Source organism: Coregonus lavaretus (assembly GCF_964263955.1).
Source record: "Coregonus lavaretus genome assembly, chromosome: 24".
Classification (NCBI taxonomy): Eukaryota; Metazoa; Chordata; class Actinopteri; order Salmoniformes; family Salmonidae; genus Coregonus; species Coregonus lavaretus.
In genome coordinates, this window is record NC_140011.1 from 2,976,332 (window position 1) to 2,997,880 (window position 21,549).

At 44.8% G+C, this 21,549-nt stretch overlaps 1 protein-coding gene across 1 annotated transcript in view; it reads left to right on the forward strand.

Moving 5' to 3' along the window:
* LOC311099362 (DENN domain-containing protein 1A-like) overlaps positions 1-21,517 on the forward strand; it is a gene marked incomplete at its 3' end in the record, with an annotated part of 209,290 nt that extends 187,773 nt beyond the window's left edge. The window contains exons 11-14 of the mRNA XM_084140078.1: positions 8,866-8,911; positions 9,063-9,164; positions 21,039-21,164; positions 21,500-21,517. Coding sequence (XP_083996204.1) covers positions 8,866-8,911; positions 9,063-9,164; positions 21,039-21,164; positions 21,500-21,517 — 292 coding nt within the window. The remainder of the gene's footprint in view (positions 1-8,865; positions 8,912-9,062; positions 9,165-21,038; positions 21,165-21,499) is intronic.
* Positions 21,518-21,549: the final 32 nt, after the last annotated feature.

Genomic DNA, 21,549 nt, shown 5'->3' on the forward strand with positions numbered 1-21,549 from the left:
CTCCATACATACATACATACATACATACATACATACATACATACATACATACATACATACATGCATACATACATACATACATACATACATACATACATACATACATACATACATAAACACATACATAAACACATAAATACATACACTACCGTTCAAAAGTTTGGGGTCACTTAGATATTTCCTTGTTTTCTAAAAGAAAAGCAATTTATTTGTCCATTAAAATAACAAATTCAAATTAATCAGAAATAGTGTAGACATTGTTAATTTTGTAAATGGCTATTGTAGCTGGAAACGGCTGATTTTTTATGGAATATCTACATAGGCGTACAGAGGACCATTATCAGCAACCATCAGTCCTGTGTTCCAATGGCACGTTGTGTTTGCTAATCCAAGTTTATCATTTTAAAAGGCTAATTGATCATTAGAAAACCCTTTTGCAATTATGTTAGCACAGCTGAAAACTGTTGTGCTGATTAAAGAAACAATAAAACTGGTGCACAACTGAGCAAGAGGACAAATACATTAGTGTCTAGTTTGAGAAACAAACGCCTCACAGGTCCTCAACTGGCAGCTTCATTAAATAGTACCTGCAAAACACCAGTCTCAACGTCAACAGTGAAGAGGCGACTCCGGGATGCTGACCTAGGCAGAGTTGCAAAGAAAAAGCCATATATCAGACTGGCCAATAAAAGTAAAAGATTAAGATGGGCAAAACCTTTTCTTTGCAACTTTGCCTAGAAGGTCAGCATCCCGGAGTTGCCTCTTCACTGTTGACGTTGAGACAACAGAAATGGAAACTTACTGAAACATAATTTTTTTGATGCCGAAGAGGGCATTGGGGTCTTGGCGTCTATTTTCTAGGAATCACAAAATTGCCACGATTAAGTTCCCTCCCTCTTTCTGTACTACAGGCAATGGTATCAAACTTTGCTGTAATTCACCTCTCTTGAAACACAGAAACCAACATATACACACATTAGGTATTGAAAAGGAAGGAGAGAGATCTGAGGAATAATATAACTGAGGCTAGGAATGTATTTAATTGAGGGTTACAGACCCACAGAGAGATTTTATGAATGACTGACCTCAGTTAATACCCCTGGCTTCATTAAAATAGCCAAACGACGATCGGCCATTTTAAGTGGAATTTGCATAAACAAAGACTGTATGTTTGGGAAACATAAATATGGAGATATCTAACAACAGCTGATTTTCTCTCTTGTGGTAAGCAGCCAGTGTTAATTAAAGGGGTTGTTCACGACAGGGAGGGGGGTAGAGAGAAGGGGTGCAATAAGCTAATTATCGCTCTCTCTTTTTTCCTTCTCTCCTTCTCTTTTCCTTCTCTCGTATATTGATAATTGTTCCTATATACTCTTCTATCGACTGAGGGTAAAACATGGAGATAGAAGGTAAAAGCACTCCAAAAGGCTTTTAGTTGGGAAATTGGCAAAGGGGACCTCGAAAAAGATGGTAGCCGAGAGCTAATTCGACATCAGCTTTTGAGAAGTTGGCAATGGAGCTTCCAGCTTAGGAAGCTCCATCAGGCATCATTTCACATTTTACGCAATGGCAACATTTAATTTCCCCCATTTTTCGCAGCGACAGTAAATAATTGGCCATGTGGACGATTAGCATTGGCCAAAACATCAAATCAGATATGTATTTACATTTTCCTATATTCATTTTCCTTTTTTTATGCTTTCCAGTACTTCTTGATCCCTTGAGTTGTTGTGGCTTTTTCCCTGCTTGCTGCTGTATTTTAATTGAATGTCACACTAGGCTGAGGAGATGGAGAAATGGAGAAGAGGACAGTTAATTAAGTGTTTTCGGGTCTGGCTTCATCACCTCCTCACGGGTTGACAGGTTTCTCACATCCCTCCTGCCTATCTCTCTCACATTCTCTTTCCCTCCCTTGCTCGCTTTATCCTTCAGACTGTTACCCAATCAGCCATATCTCTTCTCTGGCAGTATTTGAGTGTCTGAGGGTCCCTTGTCTAGCTTCGCAGGATCAGACATTAGTGTACACACCACACACACACACGGGCACACACATGCACAGACACACAGAGGCACACACACACTACAGTATGCTTGGAAAGTAAAAATGTTTTATCCCAACTTCTTGTCTCACTGTGATAGCATGTCAATGGACCCTATGTCATAGCCAACAGATGTGGCAGCTCTGCTTCTAGCTCCAAAGCATCTTTGCAGTATTTTTGTATTTTTTATTTCATACATTATTAGCCCAGAACGTTTTTTTGTGTTATTACATACAGCCGGAAATAACTTTTGGATATCAGAGCGGCGATAATTCACCAGCATTCCAACCAGAAATACGACTTTCCCGAATTAGATCCTTTGTTTATACCCCACAAGGCAAATGAACTTATCCTAGAGGCTGCTCCAAGACGCCGCCGGCGGAGAAGAGGTATTCGGAGTGGACTTCTAGTCCGACTCAGGAGGCGTCCACACCATCCACCGCTTCCGAGTATTTTACTCGCTAATGTTCTGTTCCTGGACAATAAAGTATACAAGCTCAGGGCGAGGATCTCCTTCCAGAGAGATGTCAGGGACTGTAACATACTCTGTTTCACTGAATTATGTCTCTCTCCGAATATACTGTCCCCCTCCATACAGCCAGCTGGGTTCTCAGTACATCGCGCAGACAGGAATAAAGAACTCTCCGGGAAGAAGAAAGGCGGGGGTGTATCCTTCATGATTAACTACTCATGGTGTGATTGTGATAACGTGAAGGAACTCAAGTCCTTTTGTTCAGCCAACCTATAATACCTCACAATCAGATGCCGACCGTATTACCTCCCAAGAGAATTCTCTTCGGTTATAGTCACAGCCGTGTATATTCCCCCTCAAGCCGATACCACAACGGCCCTCAAGGAACTACACTGGACTTTGTCCAAACTGGAAACCACATATCCTGAGGCCGCATTTATTGTAGCTGGGGACTTTAACAAAGGAAATATGAGGAAATTGCTACCGAAATTCTATCAACACATTGCCTGTAGTACTCGCACTTCAAAAACTCTCAACCATAGTTACTCTCCCTACAAGGCCCGCCCTCCATTCGGCAAATCAGATCACGACTCCATTCTGCTCCTCCCTTCCTATAGGCATAAACTCAAACAGGAAATACATGTGCTAAGGTCTATTTAACGCTGGTCTGACCAATCGGAATCCATGCTTTAAGACTGTTTTGATCACGCGTACTGGGATATGTTCTGGGTTGCCTCTGAATTCAACAGGAAGTTTATCGGGGATGTTGTTCCCACTGTGACTATTAAAACTTATCCAAACCAAAAACCGTGGATAGATGGCAGCATTCGCGCAAAACTGAAAGCGCAAACCACCGCATTTAACCACGGCAAGGTGACTGGGAATATGGTTGAATACAAACAGTGCAGTTATGCCCACCATAAGGCAATCAAACAGGCGAAACGTCAGTACAGACACAAAGTGGAGTCATAATTCAACGGCTCAGACACAAGACGTATGTGGCAGAGACTCCAGACAATCACGGATTACAAAGGGAAAACCAGCCACGTCGCGGACACTGACGTCTTCCTCCCGGACAAGCGAAACACCTTCTTCGCCTGCTTTGAGGATAACACAATGCCACTGACGCAGGCCGCTCCCGAGGACTGTGGGCTCTTGATCTCCGTAGCCGACGTGAGTAAGACATTTAAGCGTGTTAACGCTCGCAAGGCTGCCGGCCCAGACGGCATCCCTAGCTGCGTCTTCAGAGCATACGCAGACCAGCTGGCTGGAGTGTTTACAGACATATTCAATCACTCCCTATCCCAGTCTGCTGTCCCCACTTGCTTCAAGATGTCCACCACCATTGTTCCTGTACCCAAGAAAACAAAGGTAACTGAACTAAATGACTATTTCCCCATAGCACTACCTTCTGTCGTCATGAGGTGCTTTGAGAGGCTAGTTAAGGATCATATCTCCTCCACCTTACCTGACACCCTAGACCCACTTCAATTTGCATACCGCCCCAATATATCCACAGAAAATACAATCGCCAGCACACTGCACACTGCCCTATCCCATCTGGACAAAAATAATACCTATGTAAGAATGCTGTTCATTGACTACAGCTCAGCCTTCAACACCATAGTACCCTCCAAGCTCATCATTAAGCTCGGGGCCCTGGGTCTCAACCCCGCCCTGTGCAACTGGGTCCTGGACTTCCTGACAGGCCGCCCCCCAGCTGGTGAATGTAGGAAACAACACCTCCACTACGCTGATCCTCAACACAGGGTCCCCGCAAGGGTGCGTGCTCAGCCCCTTCCTGTACTCCCTGTTCACCAATGACTGCGTGGCCATGCAAGCCTCCAACTGAATCATCAAGTTTACAGACGACACACCAGTAGTAGGCCTGATTACCAACAATGACGAGACAGCCTGAAGGGAGGAGGTGAGGGCCCTGGCGTAGTGGTGCCAGGGAAATAACCTCTCCCTCAACGTCAACAAAACGAAGGAGCTGATCGTGGACTTCAGGAGACAGCAGAGGGAGCATGCCCCCATCCACATCGACGGGGCCGCAGTGTAGAAGGTGAAAAGCTTCAAGTTCCTCAGCGTACACATCATCATTGACAATCTGAAATGGTTCACCCACACAGACAGTGTGGTGAAGAAGCAGCAACAGTGCCTCTTCAACCTCAGGAGACTGAAGAAATTTGGCTTGGCCCCCAAGACCCTTACAAACTTTTACAGATGCTTCGTTGAGAGCATCCTGTCGGGCTGTCTCACCGCAAACGCAGGGCTCTCCAGAGTGTGGTGCGGTCTGCCCAATGAATCACCGGGGGCACACTGCCTGCCCTCCAGGACACATACAGAACCCGATGTCACAGTAAGGCCAAAAATTTGAGATTCTTGAAATAGCCACCTTTTGCCTTGATGACAACTTTGCACACTCTTGGCATTCTCTCAACCAGCTTCACCTGGAATGCTTTTCCAACTGTCTTGAAGGAGTTCCCACATACAGTGAGGGAAAAAAGTATTTGATCTCCTGTTGATTTTGTACGTTTGCCCACTGACAAAGACATGATCAGTCTATCATTTTAATGGTAGGTTTATTAGAACAGTGAGAGACAGAATAACAACAAAAAAATCCAGAAAAGCGCATGTCAAAAATGTTATCAATTGATTTGCATTTTAATGAGGGAAATAAGTATTTGACCCCTCTGCAAAACATGACTTAGTACTTGGTGGCAAAACCCTTGTTGGTAATCACAGAGGTCAGACATTTCTTATAGTTGGCCACCAGGTTTGCACACATCTCAGGAGGGATTTTGTTCCACTCCTCTTTGCAGATCTTCTCTAAATCATTAAGGTTTCGAGGCTGACGTTTTTCATCTCGAACCTTCAGCTCCCTCCGCAGATTTTCTATGGGATTAAGGTCTGGAGACTGGCTAGGCCACTCCAGGACCTTAATGTGCTTCTTCTTGAGCCACTCCTTTGTTGCCTTGGCCGTGTGTTTTGGGTCATTGTCATGCTGGAATACCCATCCACGACCCATTTTCAATGCCCTGGCTGAGGGAAGGAGGTTCTCACCCAAGATTTGACAGTACATGGCCCCGTCCATCGTCCCTTTGATGCAGTGAAGTTGGCCTGTCCCCTTAGCAGAAAAACACCCCCAAAGCATAATGTTCCACCTCCATGTTTGAAGGTGGGGATGGTGTTCTTGGGGTCATAGGCAGCATTCCTCCTCCTCCAAACACGGCGAGTTGAGTTGATGCCAAAGAGCTCGATTTTGGTCTCATCTGACCACAACACTTTCACCCAGTTCTCCTCTGAATCATTCAGATGTTCATTGGCAAACTTCAGACAGGCCTGAATATGTGCTTTCTTGAGCAAGGGGACCTTGCGGGCACTGCAGGATTTCAGTCCTTCACGGCGTAGTGTATTACCAATTGTTTTCTTGGTGACTATTGTCCCAGCTGCATTGAGGTCATTGACAAGATCCTCCCGTGTAGTTCTGGGCTGATTCCTCACCGTTCTCATGATCATTGCAACTCCACGAGGTGAGATCTTGCCCCAGGCCGAGGGGCTCCATGCAGTTATTTTGTGTTTCTTCCATTTGCGAATATTCGCACCAACTGTTGTCACCTTCTCACCAAGCTGCTTGGCGATGGTCTTGTAGCCCATTCCAGCCTTGTGTAGGTCTACAATCTTGCCCCTGACATCCTTGGAGAGCTCTTTGGTCTTGGCCATGGTGGACAGTTTGGAATCTGATTGATTGATTGCTTCTGTGGACAGGTGTCTTTTATACAGGTAACAAACTGAGATTATGAGCACTCCTAGAGTGTGCTCCTAATCTCAGCTCGTTACCTGTATAAAAGACACCTGGGAGCCAGAAATCATTCTGATTGAGAGGGGGTCAAATACTTATTTCCCTCATTAAAATGCAAATCAATTTATAACATTTTTGACATGCGTTTTTCTGGATTTTTTTGTTGTTATTCTGTCTCTCACTGTTCAAATAAACCTACCAATTAAAATTATAGACTGATCATTTCTTTGTCAGTGGGCAAACGTACAAAATCAGCAGGGGATCAAATACTTTTTTCCCTCACTGAATGCTGAGCACTTGATGGCTGCTTTTCCTCCACTCTGCAGTCCGTCTCATCCCAAACCATCTCAATTTGGTTGAGGTCGGGGATTGTGGAGGCCAGGTCATCTAATGCAGCACTCCATCACTCTCACAAAATAACTTTTAAGAAGGCACACCTGTTAATTGAAATGCATTCCAGGTGACTACCTCATGAAGCTGGTTGAGAGGACGCCAAGAGTATGCAAAGCTGTCATCAAGGCAAAGGGTGGCTATTTGAAGACTCTCAAATATAAAATATATTTTGATCTGTTTAACACTGTTTTAGTTACTACATGATTCCATATGTGTTATTTCATAGTTTTGATGTCTTCACTATTATTCTACAATGTAGAAAATATTAAAAATAAAGAAAAACCTTTGAATGAGTAGGTGTGTCCAAACTTTTGACCAGTAGTGTATATATACTGTATTCTAGTCAGTGCCATCCTATTCAACTATTGCTGTATATATACTATTCTATCCTACGTATTCTACAGATGTACTAAATATTCTATCCACATACTATACATCCCATCGCATACATTCCATGCCTTCGGAAAGTATTCAGACCCCTTGACGTTTTCCACATTTTGTTATGTTATAGCCTTATTCTAAAATAGATTAAATTGTTGTTTTTTCCCTCATCAATCTACACCCTATACCCCATAATGACAAAGCAAGAACATTTTAATTATTTTAGTGTGCAAAAAACAGATATCACATTTACAGAAGTATTCAGACCCTTTACTCAGTACTTTGTTGAAGCACCTTTGGCTGCGATTACAGGCTCCAGTCTTCTTGGGTATGAGTTTCTCCCATTATTCTCTGCTGATCCTCTCAAGCTCTGTCAGGTTGGATGGGGAGCGTCGCTGCACGGCTATTTTCAGGTCTCTCCAGAGATGTTCGATCGGGTTCAAGTCTGGGCTCTAGATGGGCCAGTCAAGGACATTCAGAGACTTGTCCTGAAACCACTCCTGCGTTGTCTTGGCTGTGTGCTTAGGGTCGTTGTCCTGTTGGAAGGTGAACCTTCACCCCAGTCTGAGGTCCTGAGCGCTCTGAAGCAGGTTCTCTCTGTACTTTGCTCCGTTCATCTTTCCCTCGATCCTGACAAGTCTACCAGTCCCTGCCGCTGAAAAACATCCCCACAGCGTGATGCTGCCACCACCGTGATTCACCGTAGGGATGGTGCCAGGTTTCCTCCAGACGTGAGACTTGGCATTCAGGCCAGAGTGTTCAATCTTGGTTTCATCAGACCAGAGAGTCCTTTATGTTCCTTTTAGCAAACTCCAAGCAGGCTGTCATGTGCCTTTTACTGAGGAGTGGCTTCTGTCTGTCCACTCTACCATAAAGGCCTGATTGGTGGTGCTGCAGAGATGGTTGTCCTTCTGGAAGGTTCTCCCATCTCCACAGAGGAACTCTGGAGCTCTGTCAGAGTGACCATCGGGTTCTTGGTCACCTCCCTGACCATGGCCCTTCTCCCCCGATTGCGCAATTCGGCTGGGCGGCCAGCTCTAGCAAAGGGTCTGAATACTTATGTAAATAAGGTATCTGTTTTTCAATTTTTTATACATTTGCAAACATTTCTACAAACCTGTTTTCGCTTTTTTCATTATGGGGTATTGTGTGTAGATGGATTATAAAAAAATATATATATATATTTTTAGAATAAGGCTGTAATGTAACAAAATGTGGGGTCTGAATAGTTTCCGAATGGACCTCATACTCCGGACTCCGACATTGCTCGTCCTAATATGTATATATTTCTTAATTCCATTCTTTTACTTTTAGATCTGTGTGTATTGTTGTGAATTGTTAGACATTAATGCACTGCTGGAGCTAGGATCACAAGCGTTTCGTTACACCTGCAGTAACATCTGCTAATTATGTGTGTGCGACCAATAGCATTTGATATAATTTGTTCAACTGTGAAAAAACAAGCAACATTTCGAGGAGAACTGTATTGAAGGTTGATGATGAATGAATATGACATAAATAAAGAGACAATGTTTTTGTTTTCTTGCATTGTCAAAGTTTTGCCCTGAACGTGTACAAAGTGTACACAATCTGGTCGATGTGTGTCACAATGATCATGACAAATGAACAAGGTACTCAAGTGTATGTTTGAGTTTCTCATTACTCTGCAAATTGGGTTGTTATATGACCCTTTTGTGTTCATGGCTGAGATCATGCTGTGGGTAAATTCTCACATTCATGGTTGTTTAATTCACTGATCTGTTTGTGTTTTGCAGTGCGCCCATGCCTTACCTCATTGGAGTGCATTCCAGCCTAATGGAGGTAAGTTCCTAACCACAGACAGGTTTATAAACCCAACCTCTAAGTGTGTTTGTGTATGCATATCTGTATGACTGCCTGCCTGTGTGTGTGTGTCTGTGAATGTGTGTGTGCAAGTGTCAAGCCTTCTCTCTGTGTTTCTTTCTCCCTGCAGAAGGTGAGGGGGATGGCCCTGGATGACGTGGTAGTCCTCAACGTAGACACTAACACCCTGGAAACACCCTTCGACGACCTCCAAAGCCTGCCTAACGACGTGGTGAGACACACGCAGGGCCGTGCAAAGATTTGTTTGTTGTTGCGTAGGGCTATTTATTTCTGCAACAACAGACTCACTCATTACAAATGTTAAGCAAGCTACTCTGAACAAAACTATAAATGCAACATGTAAAGTGTTGGTCCCATGTTTTATGAGCTTAAATAAAATATCCCAGAAATGTTCCATATACACAAAAAGCCTACTTCTCTCAAATGTTGTGCACAACTTTGTTTTCATCCCTTTTAGTGAGCATTTCTCCTTTGCCAAGATAATCCATCCACCTGACACGTGTGACATATCAAGAAGCTGATTAAACAGCATGATCATTACACAGGTGCACCTTGTGCTGGGGACAATAAAAGGCCACTCGATACTCTGCAGTTTTGTCACACAACACAATGACACAGATGTCTCAAGTTTTAAGGGAGCAGGCAATTGGCGTGCTGACTGCAGGAATGTCCACCAGAGCTGTTGCCAGAGAATTGAATGTTCAAACGTTGTTTTGGAGAATTTGGCAGTACGTCTAACCGGCCTCACAACCGCAGACCACGAGTAACCACGCCAGCCAAAGACCTCCACATCCGGCTTTTTCACCTGCGGTATCGTCTGAGACCAGCCACCCAGACAGCTGATGAAACTGTAGGTTTGCAAAACTGAAGGATTTCTGCACAAACTGTCAGAAACCGTCTCAGGGAAGCTGACCTGTGTGCTTGTTGTCCTCACCAGGGTCTTGACATAACTGCAGTTCGGCGTCGTAACCGACTTCAGTGGGCAAACACTCACCTTCGATGGCAACCGGCACACTGGAGAAGTGTGCTCTTCACGGATGAATCCCGGTTTCAACTGTACCGTGCAGATGGCAGACAGTGTGTATGGCGTTGTGTGGGCGAGCTGTTTGCTGATGTCAACGTTGTGAACAGAGTGCTCCATGTGGCAGTGGGGTTATGGTATGGGTGTTCATAAGCTACGGACAAGAATACGAACACAATTGCATTTTATCGATGGCAATTTGAATGTGACGAGATCCTGAGGCCCATTGTTTTGCCATTCATCCGCCGCCATCACCTCATGTTTCAGCATGATAATGCACGGCCGCATGTCGCAAAGATCTGTACACAATTCCTGGAAGCTGAAAATGCCCCAGTTCTGCATACCCATTAGACACCCATTGAGCATGTTTGGGATGCTCTGGATCAATGTGTACGACAGCGTGTTCCATTTCCCGACAATATCCAGCAACTTCGCACAGCCATTGAAGAGGAGTGGTACAACATTCCACAGGCCACAATCAACAGCCTGATCAACTCTATGCGAAGGAGATGTGTCGCGCTGCATGAGGCAAATGGTGGACACACCAGATGCTGACTTGTTTTCTGTTCCACGCCCCTACCTTCTTTTAAGGTATCTGTGACCAACAGATATATATCTGTATTCCCAGTCTTGTGAAATCCATAGATTAGGGCCTTTCTGCATTATTTCAATTTACTGATTACCTTATATGAACTGTAACTCAGTAAAATCTTTGAAATTGTTGCATGTTGCGTTTATATTTTTGTTAGGTGTAGATACAGTGCCTCCTAAACACATGATGGAAAAGAGGGTGGGATATCAGCTGATCATTGATGTTGATGATTGATGTAAATCTGCTAGTTAGCTAGCTCAATTTATTTTACTGATTGTGATTCATCTTCAATACTCGTATCAATATAATAACTTCATAATGTAATGTTCATAATCTTCTAACTCATGATGGCTAGTGGCTTGTGTGGATATTTTAGTATATGGTAGTTAGCTAGAGTGTAGCAGTTGTGTTGCTGCTGCCCTGACACACATGTGCAACTCCCGACTGAAGAAGGGATGGAGTTGGGTCGGAGGGTCGTTGATGCAGTATGTCTTCTCTATGTCTTTTTGCCTCTCTCTGCTGCACATATCAGGCAACCATACTGAATATTGATGATGATATAGGCCAAATCAAGTTTTATCAAGTGTTAATCAAATGTTATACTGCTGTGGCTGTACTGTTGATATTTAAACTAGGTAGCTCGCTACACATACTCGACCGGTGACCGCATCTCTCAAGCCATGCATGTTTGGATACTGGGCGTGCGTGAGCTCTGTACAGGGCAGATAAACAGGCGCAACCAATGGAAGGGCTGGGTGTGGCGAACTTGACGATATCACAACAAATTGCGGGCAGTGGGTTCAATGACAAAAAATCTATACAAAATAATATTTTTTGGGGAAATAATGCCAACACCCAAAAGGGCACTTTGGAGACTGGAAGGGATGTGTAATCTGCACAGACACGCACACACACATACCCACTTCTCCAGCTCTACAGTTCCGGAACAGGATGCTCTTGAGCAATGGTTACTTTCCAAATGTGTCACGTTCGTCTAGAACAGATGAAGAGGACCAAGGCGCAGCGTTGCAGGCAAACATACTCTTTATTAAGAGACACGATCAAAACAACAAACGATACGTGACAGTGCACGGTCTACCATAAACAGACTAGAAACAAAATCCCACAAACACGAATGAAAAACCGACTGTTTAAATATGGCTCCCAATCAGAGACAACCAGCTGACAGCTGACACTCGTTGCCTCTGATTGGGAGTCACTCAGGCCAACATAGAAATAAGCAAACTAGACCCACAACCTACAACACAAAACATAGAAACTAACACCCTGGCTCAACATACGAGAGTCCCCCGAGCCAGGGCGTGACAGTACCCCCCCCTAAAGGCGCGGACTCCGACCGCGCCAACCAAACACAACAGGGGAGGGACCGGGTGGGCACTCCGCCTAGGCGGCGGATCCGGCTCCGGGCATGATCCCCACTCGCTCACTAACCCCCCAAAGTACCCCTGGTCCGGTCTGGCCCTGCTGACCGGAGCTGGACTGCACACTGGTGGAGCGGATTGCTCTAGCTCCGGCGTGAAGCAGCTGACCCGTGCCGAACCAGGCACCAGTGGAACAGGCACGGGCTGTGCCGGACTGACGACACACACCACTGGCTTGGTGCGGGGAGCAGGAGCGGGCCAAACCGGGCTGACGAAACGCACCACTGACTTGGTGCGGGGAGCAGGAACGGGCCGAGCCGGGCTGACGAAGCGCACCACTGACTTGGTGCGGGGAGCAGGAACGGGCCGAGCCGGGCTGACGAAACGCACCACTGACTTGGTGCGGGGAGCAGGAACGGGCCGAGCCGGGCTGACGAAGCGCACCACTGACTTGGTGCGGGGAGCAGGAACGGGCCGAGCCGGGCTGACGAAGCGCACCACTGACTTGGTGCGGGGAGCAGGAACGGGCCGAGCCGGGCTGACGAAACGCACCACTGACATGGTGCGGGGAGCAGGAACGGGCCGAGCCGGGCTGACGAAGCGCACCACTGACTTGGTGCGGGGAGCAGGAACAGGCCGGACCGTACTGGGGACACACACCACTGGTCCTACGCCGGGATCTGGAATGGGCCGGACCGGACTGGTAACACACCCCAGTACCTCTCGCCGTGCCTCTACACCTTCCACCCCCTCTTCGACCAGTGGCCCCCGTAACCTGGCGGCCTCCTCTGCCAACCCGCTGGACCGCTCTATCGCGGCCTCCTGCTGCCCCGACGTCGTGAGCCCCCCCCTAAAAATTTTCTGGGGGTCTCTCCTCCCCGTGGGCCAGGCCTCTATAGTTCTCGCCCAACTCTCGCTCTTCTGCTTCCAACTCCCGCTATTCAGCTCCTCAATTGGCTTGACCCAGTCGAAGCTCTTCCTCCATTGTTCCCAAGTCCACTCTCTCCGCTCTTCACTCGGCTTGACCCAGTCGAGGCTGCCATGGAGATCTGCTAGGGATTTCCCTGGCGATGGCTCCTCGACTCGCTGCTTGGACCAGTTGTGGTGGGATTTTCTGTCACGTTCGTCTAGAACAGATGAAGAGGACCAAGGCGCAGCGTTGCAGGCAAACATACTCTTTATTAAGAGACACGATCAAAACAACAAACGATACGTGACAGTGCACGGTCTACCATAAACAGACTAGAAACAAAATCCCACAAACACGAATGAAAAACCGACTGTTTAAATATGGCTCCCAATCAGAGACAACCAGCTGACAGCTGACACTCGTTGCCTCTGATTGGGAGTCACTCAGGCCAACATAGAAATAAGCAAACTAGACCCACAACCTACAACACAAAACATAGAAACTAACACCCTGGCTCAACATACGAGAGTCCCCCGAGCCAGGGCGTGACAAAATGTAATTTGATTGCAGGGATTTTTGGGGTGGCCGCCTAAGTGTTTTTACAAACTGTGTAAAAAAATGAATAATTAGAAATGAATATTTTCGATTGAAAAACGCTTTCAGTGTTAACTTAAATGACTGAAACCAGATATAAAGTGTGTAGAAAAGATAATGGACCTTTATATCTTTCAATAATATAATCTTTAACAACTAACAATCACTAAAATAAAAGCTAGACAGTCAGGGAGAATTGAAAATTCCCAAAACAATTAATTTTGCAGTATTGATTTTGTTATTATTTTTCAGAAAATGAACACAGCATTATCCATGACACAATGAATAGAATTGCAGGAAATTAGCTTTAGAACGGCAAAAATGTCTCTCATCTCCGTTGGAAAATGTGTGTAGAATTGCAGAAATTGGGTTAAAAGTGCAAAAATGTCTACACCTCCAAGATGAGGGCCTCTAAAATGTTCTCTACAATTTCTACCGGGCTGACCACACCCATTGCCATGCCCCCCGCAATGCCCACCACCTAAACCCCGTTTTGATCCAGAATCTAAGAGTAGAGATGTGTATGTGATTCCCATTTCAAAGCCTCACATATCCCAAATCCCACGGACTACTATCCCCGCAGGCCAAATACAGTATATTATAAGCAATTCTCCTTTGCCAAGTGCATTCGGAAAGTATTCAGCCCCCTTCATATTTTCCATATTTTGTTACGTTACAACCTTATTCTAAAATTGATTAAATAAAAACAATTATTCATCAATCTACACACAATACCCCATAATGACAAAGCGAAAACAGGTTTTTATAAAAAATGTAAAACCGATACCTTATTTACATGAGTATTCAGATATTTTGCGTATGAGACTCGAAATTGAGCTCAGGCGCATCCTGTTTCCATTGATCATCCTTGTGATGTTTCTACAACTTGATTGGAGTCAACCTGTGGTAAATTCAATTGATTGGACTAATTTGGAAAGGCACACACCTGTCTATATAAGGTCCCACATTTGACAGTGCATGTCAAAGCAAAAACCCAAGCCATGAAGTCAAAGGAGTTGTCCGTAGAGCTCCGAGACAGGATTGTGTCGAGGCACAGATCTGGGGAAGGGTACCAAAAAATGTCTGCATCATTGAAGGTCCCCAAGAATACAGTGGCCTCCATAATTCTTAAATAGAAGAAGTTTGGAACCACCAAGACTCTTCCTAGAGCTGGCCGCCCTGACAAAGTTAGCAATCGGGGGAGAAGGGCCTTGGTCAGGAATGTGACCAAGGACCCGATGGTCACTCTGACAGAGCTCCAGAGTTCCTCTGTGGAGAACCTCCTTGAAGGACAACAATCTCTGCAGCACTCCACCAATCAGGCCTTTATGGTAGAGTGGCCAGACGGAAGCCAGTCCTCAGTAAAAGGCACATGACAGCCCGCTTGGAGTTTGTAAAAAGGCACATAAAGGACTCTCAAACCATGAGAAACAAGATTCTCTGGTCTGATGAAACCAAGATTGAACTCTTTGGCCTGTATGCCAAGTGTCACGTCTGGAGGAAACCAGGCACCGCTCATCACCTGGCCAATACCATCCCTACGGTGAAGCATGGTTGTGGCAGCATCATGCTGTGGGGATGTTTTTCAGCAGCAGGGACTGGGAGACTTGTCAGGATGGAGGGAAAGATGAACGGAGCAAAGTACAGAGAGATCCTTGATGAAAACCTGCTCCAGAGCGCTCACGACCTCAGACTGGGGCGAAGGGTCAACATTTGGATTAAGTTAAGGGGTCTGAATACTTTCCAAATACACTGTATATACAGTACCAGTCAAAAGTTTGGACACACCTACTCATTCCAGGGTTTTTCTTTATTTTCACTATTTTCTACATTGTAGAATAATAGTGAAGACATCAAAACATCATGTAGTAACCAAAAAAGGGTTAAACAAATTCTTCAAAGTAGCCACCCTTTGCCTTGATGAAAGCTTTGCACACTCTTGGCATTCTCTCAACCAGCTTCATGAGGTGGTCACCTGGAATGCATTTCAATTAACAGGTGTGCCTTGTTAAAAGTTAATTTGGGAAATTTCTTTCCCCCTTAATGTGTTTAAGCCAATCAGTTGTGTTGTGACAAGGTAGGGTTGGTATACAGAAGATAGCCCTATTTGGTAAAAGACCAAGTCCATATTATGGCAAGAACAGCTCAAATAAGCAAAGAGAAACGACAGTCCATCATTACTTTAAGGCATTGAAGGTCAGTCAATCTGGAACATTTCAAGAACTTTGAAAGTTTCTTCAAGTGCAGTCGCAAAAAACATCAAGTGCTATGGTGAAACTGGCTCTCATGAGGACCGCCACAGGAAAGGAAGACCCAGAGTTACCTGTGCTGCAGAGGATACGTTCATTAGAGTTACCAGCCTCAGAAATTGCAGCCCAATAAATGCTTCACAGAGTTCAAGTAACAGACACATCTCAACATCAACTGTTCAGAGGAGACTGCGTGAATCCGGCCTTCATGGTCGAATTGCTGTAAAGAACCACTACTAAAGGACACTAATAAGAAGAAGAGACCTGCTTGGGCCAAGAAACACGAGCAATGGACATTAGACCGGTGGTAATCTGTCCTTTGGTCTGATGAGTCCAAATTTGAGATTTTTGGTTCCAACGGCCGTGTCTTTGTGAGACGCAGAGTAGGTGAACGGATTATCTCTGCATGTGTGATTCACACTGTGAAGCATGGAGGAAGCGGTGTGATGTTGTGGGGGTGCTTTGCTGGTGACAGTGTCTGTGATTTATTTAGAATTCAAGGCACACTTAACCAGCATGGCTACCACAGCATTCTGCAGCGATACGCCATCCCATCTGGTTTGCCCTTAGTGGGGCTATCAATTGTTTTTCAACAGGATAATGACCCAACACACCTCAAGGCTGTGTAAGGGATATTTGACCTAGAAGGAGAGTGATGGAGTGCTGCATCAGATGACCTGGCCTCCACAATCACCCTACCTCAACCCAATTGAGATGGTTTGGGATGAGTCGGACGGCAGAGTGAAGGAAAAGCGGCCAACAAGTGCTCAGTATATGTGGAAACTCCTTCAAAACTGTGGGAAAAGCATTCCAGGTGAAGCTGATTGAGAGAATGCCATGTATATACACTACCAATCAAAAGTTTGGACACACCTACTCATTCAAGGGTTTTTCTTTATTTGTGTGTCGCACATCACTTCTTCACAGGAGAGGCATTTGAATTAGTATAATTTTTTCGTCCAAATGCGTTTTTGGGAGAAAAGCCTTCTGGACATGTGCTGTAATAACAAACGTATATGCCATCATTAAATACAAATGCAATTGTTAAATTACGAGCCAAGTTGGTTTAGCCACAGAAAAAGACAGCAACCTTCCTGCTAGCCATGATTGGCTGAGTTAATGGATGGGCTGGACATTCCGAGAGATGAGTTTATTGGTCTGCCATGTAGCATGCTTCTGTCTATAACATGAGCAGCTCAGTATGTGTAGATAATGCTTTCTAACGCGGCTTTTTTGGAAATATATCATGAAGAACTGAAAACGTGTTGCTACTGCTCTCAACATTGCTGCCCTGAATTTAACAGGTACTATTGACAAAGAACAGTGGGAAAAAGTTTTGATGGACTGCTTTCTAGAGGACGATTTTGCCATGCTAACTCTCTCTGACTGAAATTGAAGCAGACGATGAGGAAATCCCTAATTTAGGTAAAAACATTTTAATTGAACCAGACATTGTAGATTCTTCTGATGACAGTGATGGGGAAGAAATGGAGCTAGCTAACAATGAACCTAGTTGGTTAGCTTTAGCTACCTGCAGATTAATGCAAGGTGCATGCTAGTATGAGTTAGGATTATTGTTCATTGTTTATCTAGCTAGCTAGCGAGCAAGCTACATGTCTAAACAAAAGACTCCACTATGCATGGAACCATTTCACTGTACCATTTACACCTTCTGTATCCTGCGCATGTGACAAATAAACTTTGATTTTATTTGATATAGTGTGTGTTTACCAGAGACGGTAATGTGAAGAACAACATGACCTGCAACAAAGTCAGATTAGGATATAGGCCAAGGACTAGATATATTTTTACTACTACTTTATGCTACTACTTTCACAACTTTTAGTCTTGAAATCTTTGATTGTTTATTACACTACCTTATTCAATCTATTTAGCACATGGCCTCACGTGAATTCTTAAAGAGATGGGTGGGGCTAAGGCTTAAGAGGGTGTGAACGATGCTGAATGGGTGTAGAAGAAGAAGCTCTCTAGAAGGTGTACCAAAACATTCAAGGACCATTATCTCAAAAGTGAGGTTACAAGTTTATCAACGTTCAAAGCAGAATAACTTTCCCATTGTTCCTCAACTGCAGTGTATGATATAGCATTTCATAGCTTTGAGTCTTTACTTTTATCCAATGAAAAAACATAATTTCAAATGTTGCTACATAGAACCGGTCACATTTTGTGTTATAGCCTGAATTCAAATGGAGTTTTTTTTCTCACACATCTACACACAATACCCCATATTGACAGTGAAACAGTGCACATTTATTGAAAATGAAATTTCGGAAATATCTCATTTACACAAGCATTCACACCCCTTTGCTATGACACTTCAAATTGAGCTCAGGTACATCAAATTTCCTTTGATCATCCTTGAGATGTCACTACACCTTGATTTGAGTCCACCTGTGGCCAATTCAATTATATAGACAGGTGTGTCCAAACAAGGTCCCACAGTTGACAGTGTATGTCAGAGCGGAAACTATACTATGAAGCATGCCTCGAGTTTGCAAAAAGGCACATGAAACACTCTGAGAGCATAAGGCAAAAGAGTCTGTGGACTGATGAGACAAAAATTTAACTCTTTGGCCTAAATGCAAAGTGCTATACAGCCAAAGCAATGCTGGAATGACTTCAGAACAAAAATGTGAAAGTGCTTGCGAAATGTTCAAGAAACATGTTTTCACTTTGTCATTATGTGCTATTGTGTGTAGATGGGTGTTTTTTAATTTGTTTTAATCAATTTGGAATTCAGGCTGTATTATTTGCCTGTCTACCTGTGTGTTTTTGTTTTACATTGGCATCTAAAATGTTATCGTGTTCTTATCTTTGCGTGACAAGTGGGTGAAATATATTCATGAACTGTCATTGGAACGAAGAGTGCCACAGAACGGCTGGTTGCTTTGAAGTGTCTGCAGCGTCTTCAATGTCTGTGTGTCCTTCTGTTTGTGTGTTTCATGCACGGTCACACTTATATGCATGTGTCTAAATGGGTGTCTGCATGCTTACATGACTGCATGGATGTGTGTACAGTATGTGTGTGAATTTACCCGAGCTGACTCCATGACTAAGCCAGATGATACATGTGTGTCACATATTAACCTAACGTAGCAGGCATAGAAAGAAGCCTGAGCGGAGTCCCCACTTCCGTTTTTCAGGGGAAACGGAAGTTGGGTTGAAAATACTGTATCCCTGGTAACCAGAAACATCCACTTTATGCCAACGCCGCTAAGGGTGGTCACATATTACCCTGATCTCTCTTTGTCTGCTGTCAGATGTCCAGGGTCCGTATCCACAAGGGTCTCAGGGTAGGAGTGCTGTTCTAGTATCTGTCCATACAATCTTATTCATTATGAACTAAAAGGCAAAACTGATCCTAGATCAGCACTCCTACGCTTTGTGGATACGGGCCCAGTTCTCATACTGTTTAAAGGGGACAGTTTCTACAGTATTACTGATTTTGAAGGGGCACAGTTCCTATAGTATTAGTGTTTAAAGGTTGATTCAGCACATATTCAAGCGTGTCTCTGGCAGTATCACTGGGGAACATCAGAGGCCACCTCACCCGTAAAGCCTCCCACCCCAGGCTCCGCTCCTAGAAACGGTGTAAACCTTTAAGAGACTTATGTCCTGTCATTACACACTCACCCCATCCTCTTATTCCCGTCTCTGTTCTTTTTTTCATTCTTTTTTTCATTTCTTCCTTTTAACGTAAGGCTGTAATTCTGGATTTTTGTTGGGTTTTCATTTGTCTTGTAGTGTGTTTTGAGAGGGGGACATTAAGAGGAGAGTGTGTGCGTGTGTGTCTGTTCTGGAAAGGTAGAGGAAGTATTAAGGAAGCGTTAGGAGGAAGTGGGGCTGCTGGTGGTAGTGAGAAGGAGGAAGCATCAGATCATAGAAATATGCAATGACTCAAAATACAATAGAATGAAGTTCCTGATAAGCGGCTGATTAGTTGCAGCCTACCACACCAGCCCAGGTGTGTTGGGCTGGAACAAAAGCCTGCACACCCAGGCAGTAGCTCTCCAGGATGAGAGTTGGCCACCCCTGGTGTTGACGAAGTGACGAAGGAAGAGTACTTGTTGAAAAGGGGTCTTCATTAAGAGACTATTGCATTGTGTTCCCCTGGGCACTGTCTTTGGCCCGTTACTCTTTCCTTATACACTCAGTATGACAGTTTTATATTGTGCATGATGTTATGCCTGAATGCAGAAAATGAAAGTCGTTCTACCTTCTGGACACTGATTGACTTGAGCTTTCACATTAGGATAGGATGATAGGATATACTTTAATGTCCCAGAGGGGAATATTGTTTTAGACACACAGTAATGCTCTATACAAAGTAGACACTGTACATTGAGCTTACATGTTGACATTTCATAACCACTCTTTTCCATTTCCTCCAAATAAAACTATTCATGCAAACAAATGAGGGAGGAAATGACACAACAATTGATTTGCGTGTCTTATCTGCCTTGCCTCCACTGTGGAAGAGAACAAACCCAGGTCATGTCGAATGCCACTAAAAAGCGGTGTTTTTTCCTACGGTTATTTTTCCAGTCGCAAGTTTTTTTGTTTTCGGGGGGAGGCTAAACTTTCGCTAACAAGGTAACCAAGCGTCCTTAATAACCAGGGGAGCTCGCTACAGGAGAAAAGCGACAGGGGAAGAGAGAGAGTAGAGGGAAAGAGAAAGGATTACTTCAGCCCCCGTGCGCTTGCTCCCGGCTAGAGCATTAGCCTAAACGGCCGTCTCATGGAGTGTATTCATGTAGAATAACGCTGTTGTTGACTCGTGGAGCCGTTTTTCCAGCAGCGCTGTGCGGATGGATGCCAGAGAGGGAGAAGGGAGAGAGGGGGGCCTGGGGAAGGGATGGGCTGATTAAAATAGCGGGGTCAGGATTAGATGCTACCAGAGGGGATGAGAGGCCTAGGGGCGAGAGATACTCTCAGTCTATCTCTGGGGGAAAGGGGGAATGAAGGGAGGAAAGAGGGTTGAGATGTTGGTAGGAAAGGAGAAGGGACTGGGGTATTGGGAAAGGAATGGATGGGTGAATGGAGAGAGGGATAGATAAAGACACTGGTAAGGTGAAAGGGATGGATGGATGATGGGAGAAGGTATTAAGGTAGGGTGAAAGAGATGGATGGCGGGAGCCAAAGAGAAGGGATTGGGGTAAGGATGGCTGTAAACATTACCTGTAAATGCACCTATGACTATGGAGGTGGCTCTTGTGAAAATGTTACACGTTGCTTATCACTCAATCACGCAGTCCTTATGTAGACGACATAAACAATAGTAAGGTGTAACTGCTTGTTGTTGTTTGTTTTCCCCAGGTGTCCTCCTTAAAGAACCGCCTAAAGAAGGTTTCCACAACGACAGGAGACGGCGTGGCTCGAGCCTTTCTAAGAACACAGGCCGCTCTCTTCGGCAGCTACAGGAACGCACTGCAGATTGAACCGGTGAGCCATACTGAGGGAGAACACGAGAGAGAGAGGGAAGAGGGGAAGGAGGGAGGGAAGGTTTACAGTTAGGAGCGAGTGTGAGAATGTGAGAGACAGAGAAATAGACATGGTTTGTTTTTGTAGATGTGCCAGAGGGAGAGAGAGAGAGACACGCACACACACAGAGAGAGAAGAGTGACGTGTGCGTGTGTGTGTGTGCATATGTATCCCTGTGTGTACTGTATGTGTGAATGTGTCTGTGTGTGTGTCTGCCCACACACTCGTGCACATGCATGCTTCTCTCACTGTGTGTGGATAATAGCATTAGCGATGTATATCCCCGTGACCCCCAGTGTAAAGGGAGGGAGTAGCCCCGCACGATAGTCCCCTTACGCGGGGTACC